Source organism: Phacochoerus africanus, chromosome 1 (assembly GCF_016906955.1).
Source record: "Phacochoerus africanus isolate WHEZ1 chromosome 1, ROS_Pafr_v1, whole genome shotgun sequence".
Classification (NCBI taxonomy): domain Eukaryota; kingdom Metazoa; phylum Chordata; class Mammalia; order Artiodactyla; family Suidae; genus Phacochoerus; species Phacochoerus africanus.
The window spans coordinates 112,864,236-112,884,069 of NC_062544.1; the positions used below are offsets into that span (position 1 = coordinate 112,864,236).

At 43.3% G+C, this 19,834-nt stretch overlaps 1 protein-coding gene across 7 annotated transcripts in view; it reads left to right on the plus strand.

The window, feature by feature from the left end:
• The window catches only part of RBM6 (RNA binding motif protein 6), a 120,260-nt gene extending 100,728 nt beyond the window's left edge, over positions 1-19,532 (plus strand). For all 7 annotated transcript variants that reach the window (XM_047774680.1, XM_047774677.1, XM_047774699.1 and 4 more), the window contains 13 exons: positions 413-685; positions 1,110-1,270; positions 2,858-2,955; positions 3,630-3,672; positions 3,813-3,894; positions 4,653-4,738; positions 5,776-5,922; positions 7,638-7,733; positions 9,682-9,939; positions 12,385-12,459; positions 13,152-13,249; positions 18,452-18,581; positions 19,287-19,532. In XM_047774680.1, the coding sequence (XP_047630636.1) occupies positions 413-685; positions 1,110-1,270; positions 2,858-2,955; positions 3,630-3,672; positions 3,813-3,894; positions 4,653-4,738; positions 5,776-5,922; positions 7,638-7,733; positions 9,682-9,939; positions 12,385-12,459; positions 13,152-13,249; positions 18,452-18,581; positions 19,287-19,412 (1,673 nt within the window). In that variant the 3' untranslated portion in view covers positions 19,413-19,532. The remainder of the gene's footprint in view (positions 1-412; positions 686-1,109; positions 1,271-2,857; positions 2,956-3,629; positions 3,673-3,812; positions 3,895-4,652; positions 4,739-5,775; positions 5,923-7,637; positions 7,734-9,681; positions 9,940-12,384; positions 12,460-13,151; positions 13,250-18,451; positions 18,582-19,286) is intronic.
• Positions 19,533-19,834: the final 302 nt, after the last annotated feature.

Sequence of the window (19,834 nt, forward strand, 5' to 3'; positions counted from 1 at the left end):
GAAGAAGCAAGGCTCCTAGACATACACAGTAGCAGTAAAGGTTGCTAGCAAATTTCTAGCCAGGGCCATATCCTTTGGTAATTTTGTTCCCAGGTATGTTTTTATCATTCATTGGTTATTACAGTAAAGTCCAGGGTCTCATGAAGGATTTAAATGTTGGGGAAGTGATGGAAGACTCATAGGATTAAATTTTTTTTTTAAATACTTGGATAGTTTCTTCTGTGAACTATTTCTTGTGCTGTCTTACCAGCCTTCTTTAAAGTCTGTCAGAGGACTTTTTGTTGGCACTTCTTTGACTTTTAAAATCATTCCAGTATGAATATTTGGTGGCAGGTAAGGAAGAATCACAGGAGTAGTGTTTTGACAGATAACGCTACTGTTAGAGATTCTATTTCCATTTCCGTTCCTCTAGTGACAGAGGCCAAGCAAGAATTAATAACCTACCCTCAGCCTCAGAAAACATCCATACCAGCACCATCAGAAAAACAACCCAGCCAACCCCCAAGGTCAGCTGATAAGGAACCTGAACCCAGAAAGCGGGAAGAAGGACAAGAACCACGCTTGGGACATCAAAAGAGAGAAGCAGAAAGGTATCTGCCTTCTCGAAGGGAAGGAATTACCTTCCGAAGAGACCGAGAGAAGGAGCCATGGTCTGGGGAGACACGCCAGGATGGGGAGAGCAAAAGTAAGTCATTTGTCAGGGCATGTACCAGACTCTGACCATTGCAGTTGGAGCATAGATGGCCTGTGTTGTGGCTCTGGACCAGCTGCTTCCTATACCCTAGTGAAACTAACTGCTCAGCCTGATTGTAGAGGCTATTGCTGTACTAGTTGAAGAACTCTACATCCTCCAAATAGCAAGCTGCTATTCAAATAAAGCAAAACATAATTTTATATTTCTAAGTATTGGTAATGAAAAACATGAAGTATTTGACTAGCATTTTGTTGTAGAACCAGCCTTGGTAAAGTAGGGTAACATCTGCAGTCATCTGCAGTAAATAAAAAATAATAATTAAAATAATAATACAACCAGGCTCCAAGGACTTCCAAAACCTAAGTCTTTCTCTCTCTTTCCTTTCTCCTCTCCCATCTGTGCTTTGTTTGTTCAGCAATCATGCTAAAACGCATCTATCGTTCCACTCCACCTGAGGTGATAGTGGAAGTGCTGGAGCCTTACGTCCGCCTTACTACTGCCAATGTTCGCATCATCAAGAACAGAACAGGCCCCATGGGCCATACTTACGGCTTTATTGACCTCGACTCCCATGCGGTGAGTTGTAGTTGTGTCTGTCACCACCACCACCACCACCCCACACCCCTCCCTCACCCCCTCCTCCCATCTTGGAATGGCCTAGGGATGGCTGGCTATAGAAACCTCAGAAAGATTGGAAGGACTTCTTTATCCTTAGAATTCTCATGTGCTGCTTGGTACCATAACCCCTGTTGTTCTTTCCTTTGGATATATTAAGGTGAAGTGACTGCCCTTCAAAATTGGAACTCTCTGTGGTTTTCCAAATCCATTTTTGTCTTGCGGCATTTACAGTTTCCAATTAAAATAAAGTGACAGTTTAGTCATTTGTGGAAAATCTGAATACTAAGCCTTTTCAAGATTTTAGTGAATTTTCTTTTTCTTTTTTTTTTTTTTTTGCTTTTCAGGGCCCCCACATGCAGCATATGGAAGTTCCCAGGTTAGAGTTCAAATTGGAACTACAGCTGCCAGCCACAGCAACATGGGATCTGAGCTGTATCTGACACTTACACCACAGCTTATGGCAATGCTGCATCCTTAACCCACTGAGCGAGGCCAGGGTTCAAACCCACAACCTCATAGATGCTAGTCGGGTTTATTACCACTGAGCCACAGGGGGAACTCCTGAATTTTCTTATTGCTTGAAATTGTTTTGCCTGATTATAGACAGTTTTATGTTTGATGGAAGCAGAACATATCCTCTTTTTCCTCAAAAGTATTGCTTTACTAGATTCTTGTGACCTGAATTCTTAGTTTGTGGGACCCATATCTATAAAAGCAATGTGAGAGATCATTGAAAACCATTGGTATTGCTTAGATTTCATGCTCAAAAATGACAAGGAACTTTGTAAGCTGGATCTTATGCAGTAACAGTTGCAGACTAAAAGAAGAAAATTTGAATTTTTAAAATTTATACCAGGAACTTATGTCTACTCTGACTATTATTCTCATCAACCTTTCATTAAGAGTTGCCTATTTGGAGTTCCCGTCGTGGCGCAGTGGTTAACGAATCCGACTAGGAACCATGAGGTTGCGGGTTCGATCCCTGGCCTTGCTCAGTGGGTTAACGATCCGGCGTTGCCATGAGCTGTGGTGTAGGTTGCAGACGCAACTCGGATCCAGCATTGCTGTGGCCCTGGTGTAGGCCAGCAGCTTCAGCTCCGATTAGACCCCTAGCCTGGGAACTTCCATATGCCGCGGGAGCGGCCCAAGAAATGGCAAAAAGACAAAAAAAAAAAAAAGAGTTGCCTATTTTTTGGAGTTTCTGCTGTGGCACAGTGGGATTGGTGGTTTCTTGGGAGCACTGGGTGCAGGTTCAATCCCCAGTCTGGCACAGTGGGTTAAGAATCCAGCATTGCCATAGATGTGGTTTAGGTCGCAACTGCGGCTCGGATCTGATCCCTGGCCTAGGAACTTCATATGCTAAAGGTAGCCAAAAAAGAAAAAAGAGTTTCCTGTTTTTACCAGTCTGCTCTTACTATTACAGTTATGACCAAGACATGATGTTCAGTGAACTGGTCTTTTGAGAAAGACAATCCGCATTCAGTTTTCTTTCAAAGGATGTGGCCTTCTATCTCTTTGGGTTCAAATGAGTCTTTGGTTTCCCAGGAAGCTCTTCGTGTAGTGAAGATCTTGCAGAACCTTGATCCACCATTTAGCATTGATGGGAAGATGGTAGCTGTAAACCTGGCCACTGGGAAACGAAGGTAAGGCATAGGGATGGGGCTCCTTTGTGCTACTTCTCTTCAAGCTTTTGGGAAGAAACTCCTATTCTTGGCTGGAGAGACAGAGGTAGTAAAACGTGATGCTTTCCCAGTGTGAGTTGCTTCAGATAGGTGTGTATGTTCTCTTTTTCTGAAGCTTCCCTTGTTCTGACTCTAGATTTTTTTTTCCTCGTTAAAATAATAGTACTTTAATTTTTTTTCCCCCTGTTGTCTGTCTAGTGTCTTTGGGTACCAGCTGACATATAGTCTTGGATGTACAGGAAAAAATTGCAATATATCCTTGCCCCTTGGAATCCTAAGAAAAAGCTGTCCTGACTTTGTTCATATCCCCATAGCACTGGGAAATCTAATTCTTCTTTGCCCCTTCACTCATCTTGACCCAGGAGTGGTAACTGGGAAATAGCTGCATCAGAGAGGTGGCAGACCTTAATCTGGCTATCTCAGTACAGTTGCTGTTTTATTCCAGTGGATAGCTATGTAGGAGTCCCTCTGCTCCTCCCCTCAGTAGTCTGCATCACCAGACCTGCTTGCTGTCTGGGTTGGTTCCTTTCCATGCAAAAGGGAGAAAAGAGTTTCTCAGCAAATATGTAGGGTTGGGCACTCATCAAGTAGCTTTTGGTAACAGGCTCAAGACATATTGTATTTATTTGTTGCAGAAATGATTCTGGAGACCATTCTGACCACATGCACTACTATCAGGTAGGCTTCAGCAGTTGGGGAGTGCTCTGTTAAAATCTTCAAGTGACTGAAAGAGTGATCTGAAACTCTCTCTAGTGGGTAACTATTAAGGTAAATGGCTATTAGAAGTTCCATAATTTTAACTTGCCTTTCTGTGATAGGGTAAAAAATATTTCCGAGATAGGCGGGGAGGTGGCAGAAATTCAGACTGGTCTTCAGATACAAATCGGCAAGGACAACAGTGTGAGTGACCTTTGTCTTATTTCTAATGTTCTTTGGGGCTTGGCTACTCATTAATTGAAATCTTTGTGGTCACAAAGTTGGCATGAGATGCTATTGACTAGAGGGTGATCATTCAGAAGGAGCATCGTCTACAAGTCTCTTACCCTTTTGAGTTGGCCAGCCTCATTCTTTTTAAATTTTTATTTTATTTATTTGTTTTGTCTTTTTAGTGCTGTACTTGAGGCATATAGAAGTTCCCAGGCTAGGAGTCAAATTGGAGAGGTAGCCGCTGGCCTACACAACAGCTCACAGCAACACTGGATCCTAACTCACTGAGCGAGGCCAGGGATCAAACCTGCATCCTCATAGATACTAGTCAGTTTTGTTACCTCTGAGCCACGACAGGAACTCCTGGCCAGCCTCATTCTTATGTTGTTCTTTTTTGTTTTGTTTTGTTTGTTTTTAGGGCTGCCTCCTTGGCACATGGAGGTTCCCCGGCTAGGGGTTGAATTGGAGCTGTAGCTGCCGGCCTACATCACAGCTGAAGCAACGACACAAGATCTAAGCCACGTCTGAGAACTACACCACAACTCATGGCAATGCTAGATCCTTAACTCACTGAGTAAGGCCAAGGATCAAACCTGCATCCTCACACATGCCAGCCAGTTTTGTTTCTGCTGAGCCACAACAGGAACTCCTTGTGTTGTTCATGATGAATCCTCAGCAAGAGCTGTATTGGACAGAGACTTAAACACTGGCTCTGATTTTATTCTCTCTAGCTTCATCTGACTGCTACATATATGATTCTGCTACTGGCTACTATTATGACCCCTTGGCAGGAACTTATTATGACCCCAATACCCAGGTGAGTTTTTGGTTTTGTTATTTTGTCAATGATTCTTTTGAGAAAAGTTCCTATGATTTGTTACTTTGAAGTTTTTATTCCCTGAAATTCTCTAGTTGCTTACTATATGAGAAGTGTAAAAGTTTAAATCTAGGGAAACTGAATATTTCTTTGTTCCAGGTAGCTATCTTGACTGTTATTATACTATCCATATCTCATGTCTAGTCTGGTGTTTTTAAAAGCCCAGATCTTGAGTTCCCAATGTGGCACAGTGAGTTAAGAATCCAACTGCAGTGGCTCAGGTTTATGCGGAGGCAAGGATTCCACCCCCAGCTTGGTGCGGTCGATTAAAGGATCTGTCGTTATCCACAGCTATGGCTTGAATTCAGTCCCTGGCCTGGGAACTTGTATGTGCTGTGGGTGCAGCCATAAAAATTTAAAGTAAATAAGTAAATAATAAATTTTAAAAATAAAATGTTGATGAGTTCCCGTTGTGGCACAGCAGAACTGAAACTGACTAGTATCTTTGAGGATGCAGATTTGATCCCTAGCCTCGCTCAGTGGGTTAAGGATCTGGTGTTGCTGCGAGCTGTGATGTAGGTTGTAGACATGATTCAGATCCTGCGTTGCTATGGCTGTGGTGTAGGCTGGCAGCTGTAGCTCTGATTAGACCCCTAGCCTGGGAACCTCCATGTGCCATGGGTACAGCCCTAAAAAAAAAATTAATCAATTAATTAAAAAATAGAAAGTTCAGATCTCATGTTGCATTATGTTTATTCAGGTGGATTTTAAAGATAATCTTCATGTTAACTGTTGAGCATATGGAAAATCAGTGCCTTATGGTATTACAGGCAAGAGCATTGATGAGCCTCAAAAAATGGACAGTGGTCTGGCTACATCCTAGCCCCTGAAATGGATTTTTAGATTGTGTAATATGATCTTTCTTAGGCTTGAGGGAAATAGCTATTCTTTCCCCCAGAGGGGAATTGCGCTCCTTAGTCCTGGAATTACTAGGAAAGTGAAAATTCTGTAGACTTAACTTTCCAACTGTATTGCAGCAAGAAGTCTATGTGCCTCAGGACCCGGAGTCACCTGAGGAAGAAGAGATTAAAGAAAAAAAACCCACCAGTCAAGGAAAGTCAAGTAGCAAGAAGGAAACCTCTAAAAGAGATGGCAAGGAGAAAAAAGACCGAGGCGTGACAAGGGTAAGAGGCCTTGTGAATATGCTCCTTTTTACCACATAATTACAGATTTTTAAAAAAGGAGTCAGACAAGTGAGATTTGGGTTCAAGTTGTAGAGTTACAAAAAATCTGTCAGCCCCCTAGCCCCTTACGGTCTGTGGTTTCTCTCCTTTACAAATGCAAAAACATTTGTAAAATGATGGAACAGAGTGGCTTAGATCAAACCCCAACACCTAAGTTCCACACAGTTTTACTTTCTTACATCTTTTTTCAGTCCTTGACACATTATTCAATGGGTGTAATTGTAGCAGGGAATACCATTTTGTCTTCTTTATACACTATGTATATTTGATCAGAAGTATTTTTTCATATTTCTGTAATACTCTTTAATTATTACTTTGGTACCAGTATGATAAAAATTTCTAGTAAAACTGCATCCTCCTTTTCTTTATCATTCCTACAATTGTTTGTCTCCTCTTTCTAATCTTATTCTGATTTATTTTACAGCATTTAGCATTTTGTTTCTCTCTTTAAATTACTTCCTTAGGATAAATTTTGAAGAACAAAAATCTCCAGAGATAAAATCATTTTCCCAAGAATTATATTGATTTACCCTGATGCCAGTTATAATGTGTTAATGCAAATGGATGAATTGGCTTGTGGCTTAATTCATATTTGTCTCTTTTTTGGCCACCCCATAGCATATGGAGTTTTCAGGCAAGAAATCAGATCTGAGCCACAGCTGTGGCAACACTGGATCCTTAACCCACTGTGCCAGGTCAGGGATTGAACCTGTGTCCCAGCACTCCAGAGACGCTGCTGATCCTGTTGCACCACAGCAGAAACTCCTTTTTTTTCCTTCTGATACTGCTAGTGTTTATGTAGATATATAGAAAGAGCCTGTCTGAGAACTAGACTTTTTCTTCCCATTTTATTAAGATATACTTGAAATACAGCACAGTGATATGACTTACATACATGATGAAGTGATTACGACAATAAGTTTATTGCACTGCCATCATTTCAAGTAGATACAAAACTTTTTGATGATAACTCTTTGAATTTACCCTCAACAGCTTTCATATATAACATATAGCAGTGTTCATTATATTATTTATGTTGACTATTACATCCCTAGAACTTATTTATTGTATAACTGGAAGTTCTAACCTTTTGACCAACTTCATCCACTTCCCCCACCCCCACTCCCATCCCATATCTGTTAACCACAAATCTGATCTTTCCCTATTTTTTCCTCCAAATATGATCTCTTTTTCTTTGAGTTTCGGTATTTGTTTTGTTTTTCTTTTTTTTTTTTCCAACAATACTGTATTAGTTTTTGGTGTACAACACAGTGATTCAATATTTCTACGCATTACAAAATGATCACTATTGAAAACTTAGACTTTAAAGTCATACCAGCTTACTGTTTTTTGATTTTGCTTTTGCCATTTATTGTTTCTAACTGTATTCTCATTTGTAAAATGAACATGTTAATGCTTATCTATAACTGTAGTAAAGGCTGAAGGAGATAATGTATATAAATGCCCTATCTGGTGCCTTCATTCAATATATACTAAATGTGATGTTTTTAAAGGTTTTTTGTTTTGGAATCATAGCAACATTATAGATACTTCAAAAATTAGGAGGTTTGGAAAGTCAGACTAATTTCAACAGGGTTAACTCCAAACCTAGCTTTTATGAGTATCATATACAAATTACCTGTGATTTTCATCAGTTTCAGGAAAATTCCAGTGAGGGGACAGCCCCTCCAGAAGATGTCTTTAAGAAGCCTCTGCCTCCCACTGTGAAGAAGGAAGAGAGTCCTCCACCAGTAAGACTAAGCTGGGCTAGGGCTGGGGCTGGTTCCAAATGGGAAAGTTCAAAGGTTGATGCTTTACTTTAGTGTTAGTCCTTAAGCTCTCTGTGTCTCACAGAAAAGGACTCCTCTTAAGTGTAAGCATGAGGTAAATTTTCCTGTCTGCTAAAGGGGTATTACTGGAGAATCAGAGGCAGTTATCTGTCCTCTTTCCCTTTACTTTGTGTCATTCCCACCAGACCAAGAAATGCCTGGCCCTTTTTAGTTATAATCTTGGTCTTTTTAATTCTTCTCTTCAAAATGACCAAGGAAACCCATTTTTGTGGCCCTGATGTTTCCTACCTTTTGTTGCCGCATGAAAATTTCTTAGATGTGGAGTGAATATACAGTCATTTTTATACTTTGCCTGCCTAGTCAAAGTGAACAGTGCTAAACTAATGTTGGTACCCATTTTTTAGATGCCTTAAAGTGATAGTCTCAGTCTAATCACAAGTTATTTTATAACAATAGAGACCATCTGTATGGTTTTGTTTGTTTTTTTCTTTTTAGGGCTGTACTGAAGCATATGGAGGTTCCCAGGCTAGGGGTCAGATTTGAGCTACAGCTGCTATCCTACACCACAGCCACAGCAATGCAGGATCCGAACCACATCTATGACCTACACAACAGCTCATGGCAACACCAGATCCCTGACCCACTGAATCGAGGCCAGGGATCAAACCGAATCCTCATGGGTACTAGTCGGATTCATTTCCGCTGTGCCATAATGGAAACTCCCATCTGTATGTTTTAATTTTGATTGATCATAGGCCAGTGATCATACATTATTATTTAACATTTCCTGTAAGCTAGTGATAAAACCTTTATGCCCGCTCCACATTATTGATTCAATTCATTATAACATCTATCCTAACCGTGCCTTTGCATTTACCTTTCTCAGGAGCTGGATCTGTCTACCTTGAGTTGGTTCTAGTCCATCTCGTAAATCTCTTTTGCTATAGGGATTACTTTAGCTTTTCTTTTTTTCTCTTTCTCTTTTCCAGGGCCACACCCAAGGCATATGGAGGTTACCAGGCTAGGGATCCAATCAGAGCTGTAGACACTGGCCACAGCCACAGCAACTCAGGATCCGAGCCACATCTGCGACCTACACCACAGCTCATGGCAACGCCAGATCCTTAACCCACTGAGCAAGGCCAGGGATCAAACCCCCAATCTCATGGTTCCTAGTCGGATTTGTTAACCACTCAGCCACAACAGGAACTCCTGGGGTTACTTTAGCTTTGACGAAATTTATCTTTACTTTCCTCCATAATTTTCAGTGACTTAGAAGGTGGTTGCCATCTCTTCCTTCTTGTAACCTGTAACTTTTTTAATACTTTCTTTTTTTGTTTGTTTTTTTAAGGCTGCACACATGGCATGTGGAGGTTCCCGGGCTAGGGGTCAAATTGGAGCTGCAGCTGCCGGCATACACCACAGCCACAGCAATGCGGGATCCGAGCCACATCTGCCACCTGCACCACAGCTCATGGCAATGCCAGATCCTTAACATACTGAGCAAGGCCAGAGATCGAACCTGCGTCCTCATGGATACTAGTTAGATTTGTTTCTGCTGAGCTACAACAAGAACCCCCCCCTTTTGTTTTGTAACTTGTAACTTTTAAACTCTTTTCCTATGTTCTATATCAGTTTTCCTTCCTATTCTTTCTCTTCACTGTTCTGTGGCTAGAGTCACTTCTAAGGGAACCATTCTGTCTTTATCTGAGTGAATAAGGAGAAAAGTCAAGCACAAGCCATGTTGATTCCATCTGGGAAATGAGCACTGTGGTCAGTGGGCCTATTTTGAACCCAGTTCATTATTCAGATTAAAAAAGAAGAAATAAGAGGCCCATATCAGAATATCCAGAAGACAGCCCCTTAATATTGATTGGGTTTGTGTTAATTCCAGACCTTCTCCTTCCAGCCTAAGGTGGTAAATCCACTGATCGGCCTTCTGGGTGAATATGGAGGAGACAGTGACTATGAGGAGGAAGAGGAAGAAGAGCAGACCCCTCCTCCACAGCCCCGCACAGCACAGCCCCAGCGAGAGGAGGTGATCAAGAAGGAAAACGAAGAAGAGAAACTCACTGACTGGAATAAACTGGCTTGTCTGCTCTGCAGAAGGCAGTTTCCCAATAAAGAAGTTCTGATCAAACACCAGCAGCTCTCAGACCTGCACAAGGTATTAGGGGAGGGGTTCTGTCCTTTTGAACTTTTGACTCTTAACCATCATTGAGTGTTACAATGGGAATAAAGAAGCTTATGCTGTCCTTCTCAGACTGTATCATCCCCAGCTCCTATAATTAAATCAGTTCAATTCAAAAATGAATTGAGAGTTCCTATTGTGGCACAGCGGAAATGAATCCCGACTAGGAACCATGAGTTCTTGGGTTCGAACCCTGGCCTCGCTCAGTGGGTTAAGGATCCGGTGTTGCCGTGCACTGTGGTATAGGTCGCAGATGCAGCTCGGATCTGGCATTGCTGTGACTGTGGTATAGGCCAGCAGCGACGGCTCCGATTAGACCTCTATCCTGGGAACCTCTATATGCAGCAGGTGCGGGCCTAAAAAAACCAAAAAAAAAATTGTTCCTCCACCTTTTGTTCATGAGTTGCTCTGCATTAAGATTGTGCCCACTTAATGAATCCGACTAGGAACCATGAGGTTGCGGGTTCGGTCCCTGCCCTTGCTCAGTGGGTTGACGATCCGGCGTTGCCGTGAGCTGTGGTGTAGGTTGCAGACGCGGCTCAGATCCCGCGTTGCTGTGGCTCTGGCATAGGCCGGTGGCTACAGCTCCGATTCGACCCCTAGCCTGGGAACCTCCATATGCTGCGGGTGCGGCCCAAGAAATAGCAACAACAACAACAACAACAAAAGACAAAAAAAAAAATGCCTCATAAAAAAAAAGATTGTGCCCACCTTCAGAGAACTTAGTGTATAGACCCAGGGCAAGCAGCATGGCTGGCTCTGGGGCCCCAAACACAGAGGCTGTATTGAAGACAGAGTAGAAAGTATTGTGGAAAAGGAAACTCACTTGCTAGGTTTCTCATCTTAGCTCTACCATTAACCTAACAATTAGACTGCAGATAAGGCCCTTTTCTTCTTTGATACTTGGTGACTTCAGAGCTAGTTGCACCTAGCTCTGACAGTGTGCAGTCTTCCCCCAAAGTGGGTCACATTCTGCCATCTCTCCATGTAATGAGTTCTGTAAACCATGGCACAAGAGCTATTCTTTGGGTGTTAAACTGGCCTCCATTGGTCCTCCCTTGCAGTTTTCTCATTTCTCTGTACTGGCCAAGGAGCCAAATTCTAGACAAGTGAAACCCCTAGAAGGATTCTTGTTCTCATTAGAGAGTTATTTCTTTTTTTTTTTTTTCCTTTTTAGGGCTGTAGGTGCAGCATTTGGAAGTTCCCACACTAGGGGTCTAAACAGAGCTATAGCTGCTGGCCTACACCACAGCTACAGCAACACACCCAAGCTGCATCCACAACCTACACCACAGCTCACAGCAACGCCAGATCTTAACCCACTGAGCAAGGCCAGGGATCGAACCTGCAACCTCACGGTTTATAGCTGGATTCATTTCTGCTGCACCATGATGGGAACTTCTAGTAGAGAGTTATTTCTTTCACATTCCTTTTCTAGCTGATGCTAGAACAGGCGAGGAGGTTAGATTTAGACTTCTGATATAAATCTCAAAGTTTCATGCGGCTAAAAGCTGAAAAGCTGTTTTGGTGATAGGCACACCTCTTCTCCCAGCTGCCTCTGTTGAGGCTCTGCAGAGTTTCCTGGGATTCTGAGAGGTTTCTTCTGACAGTCCCTGCAAGACTAACTCCCAAGTTCCTTTGACCTTCTGGAATTGACTGACACTTTTAAATTCCTGCTCTCTTATGAAAATTCTAATAAATGGCTAAAGAGATTAAAAGCAGTTGTCAGCCAGAGGTCTGATCACCACAAACTGAACTGGCCCAGGGACAGTAGAAGGTGGATTGTAAGCACTCTTCCTTTCCTTACACCGATGTGATGCAAAGAATCTCCTCTATGTACAAGAGCTGCTCTGGGAGTCCCCTGGTGGCTCAGTGGGTTAAGCGTCCAGCATTGTCACTGCTGTGACTCACGTCACTCCTGTGGGGCAGGTTTGATCCTTGACCTGTGAACTTACACATGCCACAAGCATGGCCAAAAATAAATAAATAAAGTGGATTTCTTTAACAAAAAAAAAAATATATATATATATATGGAGTTCCCGTCGTTGCTCAGTGGTTAACAAATCCGACTAGGGGAGTTCCCGTCGTGGCGCAGTGGTTAACGAATCCGACTGGGAACCATGAGGTTGCGGGTTCGGTCCCTGCCCTTGCTCAGTGGGTTAAGGATCCGGCGTTGCCGTGAGCTGTGGTGTAGGTTGCAGACGCGGCTCGGATCCCACGTTGCTGTGGCTCTGGCGTAGGCCGGTGGCTACAGCTCCGATTCGACCCCTAGCCTGGGAACCTCCATATGCCGCGGGAAGTGGCCCAAGAAATAGCAAAAAGACAAAAAAAAAAAAAAAAGCAGCTATCAGGAAAGGCCTGGAGGCATTTCTAAGACCACTTTTTTTAGACCTGTACTCATAGAACTCCCTTTCTTCTCAGCAAAACCTGGAAATCCATCGGAAGATAAAACAGTCTGAGCAGGAGCTAGCCTATCTGGAGAGGAGAGAACGGGAGGTAAGGTTTAGTGACCCGTTACTTCCTTGACCCCCAACTCTTTTTGCTTTCTGGTATAGCATTTGTATCCTGTGCCGAAGATAAAGAATGAAGTGGCCCCAAAAGATGGTGTGTACATTTCTCAGAATTCATCAAACTACATTAAAATGGGTGCATTTTGTTGTTTATGTTATAACTTAATAAAATTGATATTTTTTTAAAAGGTGGTATAAGAATCTCTGGGTAGGTTAAATAATACTCTTCTTTCCTGCCCGTCTTTTAAAATCAGTGGAGTGTTGGATAGGACTGCTGAAATGACATCTTTTACTGTTAAAGGAGGAAGTAGGAGGAAGTAGCTTAGTGTGAGAGCCAAATGGACTTGCCATCCAGACCACACAATTAGGCAGACTCACCCAGCTACAGACTTAATGGCCCATGGCAGGTCACATGTGATGCTTGGGAATCCACCTATGGAGGCCTATTGGGGAGCACCTCTTCAGAGGAGGAGGAGGAAAAGATAAGCCTATTCTTCCCAGATTTGCCACTAAGAGAAGCCACTACTTTCTCAGAAGAGTGTATAAAGGAGTGAGATTCCAGGAGTTAGCATTGAATTCCTTTCACATTAGAAGAAAAATCAAGAATAAAGTGAAGCTTTCCTACTCCCCCACCTCCTCAGATGGAAATCTCAGACCTGTTCTTTCGCTTACCAACAGGGAAGGTTTAAAGAAAGAGGAAATGATCGCAGGGAAAAGCTCCAGTCTTTTGATTCTCCAGAAAGAAAACGAATTAAATACTCAAGGGAAACTGACAGGTAAGCTAGAAACCTCAAGACCTCATGGTGAAATGGTCTCCTTCTCCAGTTTGGTTTTTTTTTTTTCTATCTCAGGCCAGTGAGGTTGTTGGGAATAGGTTCTCTCTGAACTCTTGGGCATTTGACCACCTGTCTACCACAGGGAATGTGTATGTTTACAAGAAAGACTTGCTGGCTGTTTAGCTGCTCAAAACCAGGGCTGGACTGGCTGTGGTTGAGAACCCTTTCTCTCCTCATCAATAATGCTGTACCTCCTTACTTGCCTCAGAGTTTCATCATGGCTCAGTGGTTAATGAACCCAACTAGTATGCATGAGGATGCGAGTTTGATCCCTGGCCTGCCCATTGAGTTAAGGATGCGGCGTTGCCAAGAGCTGTCTGGCATTGCTGTGACTGGTGTAGGCTGGCAGTTACAGCTCCGATTCAACCCCTAGCCTGGGAACCTTCATATGCCCTGGTGCAGCCCTAAAAAAGAAAATATCAGGAGTTCCCGTCGTGGCACAGTGGTTAACGAATCCGACTGGGAACCATGAGGTTGCGGGTTCGGTCCCTGCCCTTGCTCAGTGGGTTAACGATCCGGCGTTGCTGTGAGCTGTGGTGTAGGTTGCAGACGCGGCTCGGATCCCACGTTGCTGTGGCTCTGGCGTAGGCCGGTGGCTACAGCTCCGATTAGACCCCTAGCCTGGGAACCTCCATATGCCGCAGAAGCGGCCCAAAGAAATAGCAAAAAGACAAAAAAAAAAAAGAAAAAAAAAGAAAAGAAAATATCACACTCTTGGACATTTTTTCTAGGGATCTTCCATTCTCACGCATAGGTGCTAAATAAGTGGTTGGCTGCTAATCTCTAGCTTCCTGTGCTGTGTGTGGTCAGATAGCTCCCAAGTCTTGAGTCCAGACTTATATAGAATTTACCAGTAGCCCACTATGTACAGACACTGTACCAAGTGCAAGGAATATTCAAGTGGACAAAATATATATTATCCTTGACTGAACACAGAATAAGGAAGGCTTAGTGTCTCATAGGGCAGACACAGAAATCCAATTGAGAAGGGGAGAGAATGTTATTTGGAGGGAACTGCATGCTTCATGGATGAAAGAGAGGTCATGATGCATTTGAGATGTTGTAAGTAGCCTGGTGGGCTGAACACTGGGGACATGTGGATGAGTGACAAGAAGATAAGCCAGGCTTAACAGACATAGTCCAGTTCATGCTCCTTGAACACCTTGCTAAGACTTTGTCTTAGAGTAGAGGGAGGATATGAAATGATTTCAAGCAGGGTATTGATCTACCAAAAATTGAGCAAGTCTCTAGAATGGTGAGAACTGATAGCCAGAACAAATTCTGTCTGTGGGGAAAAGGGAGAGATGATTGATGGAGAAAGGCCCCTGAGAAGGCTAGATGGGGTCTGAGGCTCTAGCATTCCAACTTATTTGGTCACAACCTTCAGTAAAAATGATTTTGAAAGTTCCCATTGTGGCTCAGCAGAAACAAACCCGACTAATATCCATGAGGATGCAGGTTCAATACTTGGCCCTGCTCAAGGCATCTGGCGTTGCCCAGAGCTACAGTGTAGGTCACAGATGCATCTCAGATTTGGCATCTCTGCGGCTGTGGCGTAAGCCGGCAGCTACAGCTCCAATTGAACCCCTAGCCTGGGAACTTTCATATGCCACACCTGCAGCCCTAAAAAAAAGATTTTGAATCATGATCATGGCCCAGAAATTGTGTATGTGAAAAATACTGTAATAAACACTGATATTTTTATTTTCGTCTGGTTTTTTTTTTTGCTTTTTAGGGCCACGCTTGTGGCATATGGAAGTTCCCAGGCTAGGGGTCCAATTGGAGCTGCAGATGCAAACCACAGCCACAACAACCCGGAATCTGAGCTGCCAATGTGACGTACACCGAAGCTCACAGCCACACTGGATCCTTAACCCACTAGCCACATTCTCATGGATACTATTTCTCGGGCTTGTTACCTCTGAGCCACAATGGGAACTTCCTTTTGTATTTGCTTTTTTTTTTTTTGTCTTTTTTGTCTTTTTGCCATTTCTAGGGCCGCTCCCACAGTATATGGAGATTTCCAGGCTAGGGGTTGAATTGGAGCTGTAGCTGCCGGCCTGCAGGAGAGCCACAGCAACGCGGGATCCGAGCCGCATCTGCGACCTACACCACAGCTCACGGCAATGCTGGATCCTTAACCCACTGAGCAAGGCCAGGGATTGAACCCACAACCTCATAGTTCCTAGTCAGATTCGTTAACCACTGAGCCAAGACAGGAGCTCCTGTATTTGCATTTTTTAAGAAGTGCTACGGGGCAGATTATAGGACTTGACTGTCAATCTCAAAGGAAAGAATAGCATATAATAAATAGTTCTAATTTACAATGAAGGTTTGTAAAAAAGGAAGCACTATAAAGAAAATCTGCAAACAAACCAAAAAAAGAAGCACTACGGTAGGAGCATTTAATCGATGTAGCATCCCATTGGGGCCTTCTCTGCAATTTGAAATACACTGAACTAAGACAAAGGTGGGGGAGTCAGCCTGGAGGAGCAAGGTCATCTTAGCCCTGAATCAGTTGGGCTAGGTGTAGAAAGTGATATTAGTGGCAAATTTTGCTGGTTTCTGACATTGTCTCTCTTTGGGGGCTATTTTGTGGCTATCTGGTTCTGGGAGTCATTTCTAAAGTTGAGGCAAAAATTTGTCTTCATTATTCCATCAAATTTCAATGTTTTTTTTTAATCTCCTAATAAACCATTTTTTGCTTAAGAAAAGTGACCCTTCTCTACTCTCAACACCCTTCATGCCACATTCTACTGACTCTTCTTTTTAGTCCTCTCTCCTACTTCACTTCCTTTTCTGGGTAATTCTAGATATTTTCCTGGACTCTGCCCTCAGTGTTCCTTTATTCTTGCTGCTTCACCCTCTTGTCCTGGACTGTGTACAGTACCCAAGGCTTTAGCCACCACTAACAGGCTAACAAGTCCTGTGGCTCCATTGCAAGTCAGTTCTGTTTTCTGAGCTCAAAACCACTATTTCTTGGAGTTCCCCCTGTGTCACAACAGGATCAGCCACATCTCTGTAGCACTAGGACACAGGTTTGATTCCCCAGCCCAGCACAGTGAGTTAAAGGATCTGGCATTGCCGTAACTGTAGCATAGGTTGCAACTGTGACCCACATCTGATCCCTGGCCCAGGAGCTATAGATGCCTTGGGGCAGCCGCAAAATAGAAAAATTTTTAAATTCACTTTTTTTTTCTAATTTTTGCTTTTGGCCTCAGCTGCACCATGAAGGTATTCCTGGACCAGGAATCAAACCTGAGCTACAGTATTGACAATGCCAGATCCTTAACCCACTGAGCCACCAGAGAACTCCCATAGAAATCACTATTTCTGTTTACCTCCTGGGCATATTTTCTTGGACACCTCTCAGGCTCTTCACACTAAACAATTACTCAATGTAGTCCGCTTATACCCCTGCTAAACCTGCTGTACTCCTGTTTCAGAATAGTAATGTCATCACATCATGGTCTACCCAGTCTGACCTAATCTTCCTTGTTTATCCTCTTTATCATCAGTGGCCACATCCTTAATTCAGCCTTGCCTCCCTTCCTTGCTCACCTCCAAACCAGACTGCTTACTCTTAATCCTTGCTGTTCAGTCTTCTGTCCATTCTCTCCCCTACTACTAAAATAACCTTTATAAACAGAAATCTAACACTCACCTTTTTGTGAACACATGCCTTGCCTAGAGGGAGGCCTGGGTTCTAGGGATTCTTTGCCCAAAGAATGAAGTACAGAGTCATGATTTTTTTCCTTTTTTTTGCTGCCCTGTGGCATATGGAGTTCTCAGGCCAGGGATCAGATCCGAACCATAGGTACAACCTAAGCCACAGCTGCAGCAGCGCCAGATCCTTAACCCACTGTGCCACACCAGGGATCGAACCTGCATCCCAGTGCTCCCAAAATGCCACTGGTCCCGTTGCGCCACAGTGGAAACTCCAAGAATCATGATTAAACATAATGCTCAAGACTTTTCACAGTCTGGCCAAGCAGCCTTTTGTCAGTTCCTACCCCTCCTCTTCTAGGTAGATTATATTCTTTCCCTTCTCCTTGCTTGTGTTCTCCTTTCCTCCCATGCTTTTTCTAGCTTACAAGCTTCTCATTTGTTAAGACCAGTTCAGGTATATCCTCTTATTAGAATTTCTATCATTTTTGGTGGTACCCTTCAGATTTGAGTTCCCTCTGTTGTATTTCTGTAGTAGATATTTACTGTTGGCACATCCATGGCTGAGCTCTTCAATGTGCCATAAGCATCTGTTGACATTATCCTTTTTACTTCCTTCCTCATGAACATGGTCAGGTGTTGCTCATCTCTGTATCCCCAGGAAAAAGCCTATTGCATAGATAGCAGGCACTAGAGGATATATATATATTTTTTTTTTTTTTGTCTTTTTGCCATTTTGGGGGCTGCTCCTGCGGCATATGGAGGTTCCCAGGCTAGGTGTCAAATCGGAGCTGTGGCTGCCCACCTACACCACAGCTCATGGCAACACCGGATCCTTGACCCACCAAGCGAGGCCAGAGATCGAACCCGCAATCTCATGGTTCCTAGTCGGATTCGTTAACCACTGAGCCACGACAGGAACTCCTAGAGGATATATTTAAAATATATATATATATATATATTTCCCCCCCACATTCACAGCATGTGGAAATTCCCAGGTCAGGGATTAAACCCACACCACAGCAGCAACCCAAGCCCCTGCAGTGACAACACCAGATCCTTACTCTGCTGCGCCACAGGAGAACTCCTAAATATTCTTAAGAGGAGGCACATCTGGAGTTGCCATCATGGCACGGCAGAAACAAATCCAAGTAGGAACCATGAGGTTGTAGGTTCAATCCCTGGCCTTGCTCAGTGGGTTAAGGATCCAGCATTGCCTTGAGCTGTGGTGTAGATCGCAGACAGGGCTCGGATCCTGCGTTGCTGTGGCTGTGGCATAGGCTAGCAGCTGTAGAGCTGTAGCTCTGATTCAACCCCTAGCCTGGGAACCTCCACATGCCACAAGCGTGGACATAAAAGGCTCCCACCCCCACCCCCTGCGAAAAGGAGGCAAATCTGAATCAAGAGGACAGAGGGTTTTGGGGGCTCACAGCAGGTGCTTATGCTAGTGTCCAAGTGTGTCTGCTTCTTTTGCAGTGATCGTAAGCCTGTTGGTAAGGAGGGTATCGACAATAGCAGCAAAGGAGGCTGTGTCCAACAGGCCACTGGCTGGAGGAAGGGGACAGGCCTCGGATATGGCCATCTTGGATTGGCTTCAGCAGAGGAGGTAAAATGGTTCCATCTTTTTGAGGGTGGCATGGACCTGGAATATACTTAGTTTTCTCTCATTCTATGGCCCAGAGCTGTTAATTTGCCTATTAGCTAGGCTTTCTCCACTGTTGGCAAAGGACATGTGAGCTGAAGAACTCATTAGTCTTGATGACTAAATTATGGCTAAGCATGCCAGGCCCTTTGCAGTTAATTGGCAGTGGGAAGTTGAGAGAGAAGTTGGAAAAGAGATCATTTTACTCTTACATGGAGTAGAGGTGGAGCAGTTTGGAACTGAAGAATCGTTTGGTGAAAAGAACCAAGGAACTAGCAATAAAAGATATAAAAGCATCTCAGAGAGGAATTGTCATGAAGTTAGTCCTGGTCCCCATGAAGAGTCTTGCACCTCATGTTTCAGGAAAAGGAGAAAATAGGAAGGGTTATGAGAGAGAACACTGCCCATTTTATATTGTCTTAGTCCCTCTTTGAAAATGCCACGTATAGGAGATTGGTTTCTCATATTTCTGGGGTTAAATCCTGTATCCTCAAATTATGGCATTACCACTACTCATTAGTCATCTTGAGTGTTTATTAACTAAGCATACTTTAAATATTCTCTTATATCCTGCTCCTGATTAGTCCAGAAATTAGTCATAGTCAAAGACTAGCCCTGAGGCTATTTAATTCATAAATCCAAACTTCATTGTTTGTCTTTGTTTTACAGACTGAAGGCCGAATAAGGGGCCCTAGTGTGGGGGCTCCAGGAAGAACCAGCAAGAGACAGTCCAATGAGACTTACCGAGATGCTGTGCGAAGAGTCATGTTTGCTCGGTATAAAGAACTCGATTAAAGAGTGGAGACAAGTCCCATAGGACACAGACTCCTTCTTGTTTTGTTTGTCCGTCTCTCCTTGTGTTTTGTTACTGTTCTTGCTGCTAGAACTTTTTTAAATAAACTTTTTTCAATGTGATTTTTTTTTTGGGGGGGGGCAGTTAAATTTTTCTCCTATAGACGAGTCAGGGGGTGGGGCTAATGGTAGGAGGGGAGAATCCCTTGATGTAGGCCCATTTGAGATGATGCTGAAATGGCAACAAGAGCTTTATTGAGCCCTAGAACACTGCTGCTATCAGTGTGAGTGGACTGGTTGCAGTGACCTTTGAACTCTGGCTTATATGAATACTGTCAGATATTTAAAATTTTCCTACTCTGATTAATGAAAATAGCATATCATTCATTATCATTTATTTCTATTTCTTTGATAAATGCTAAGGT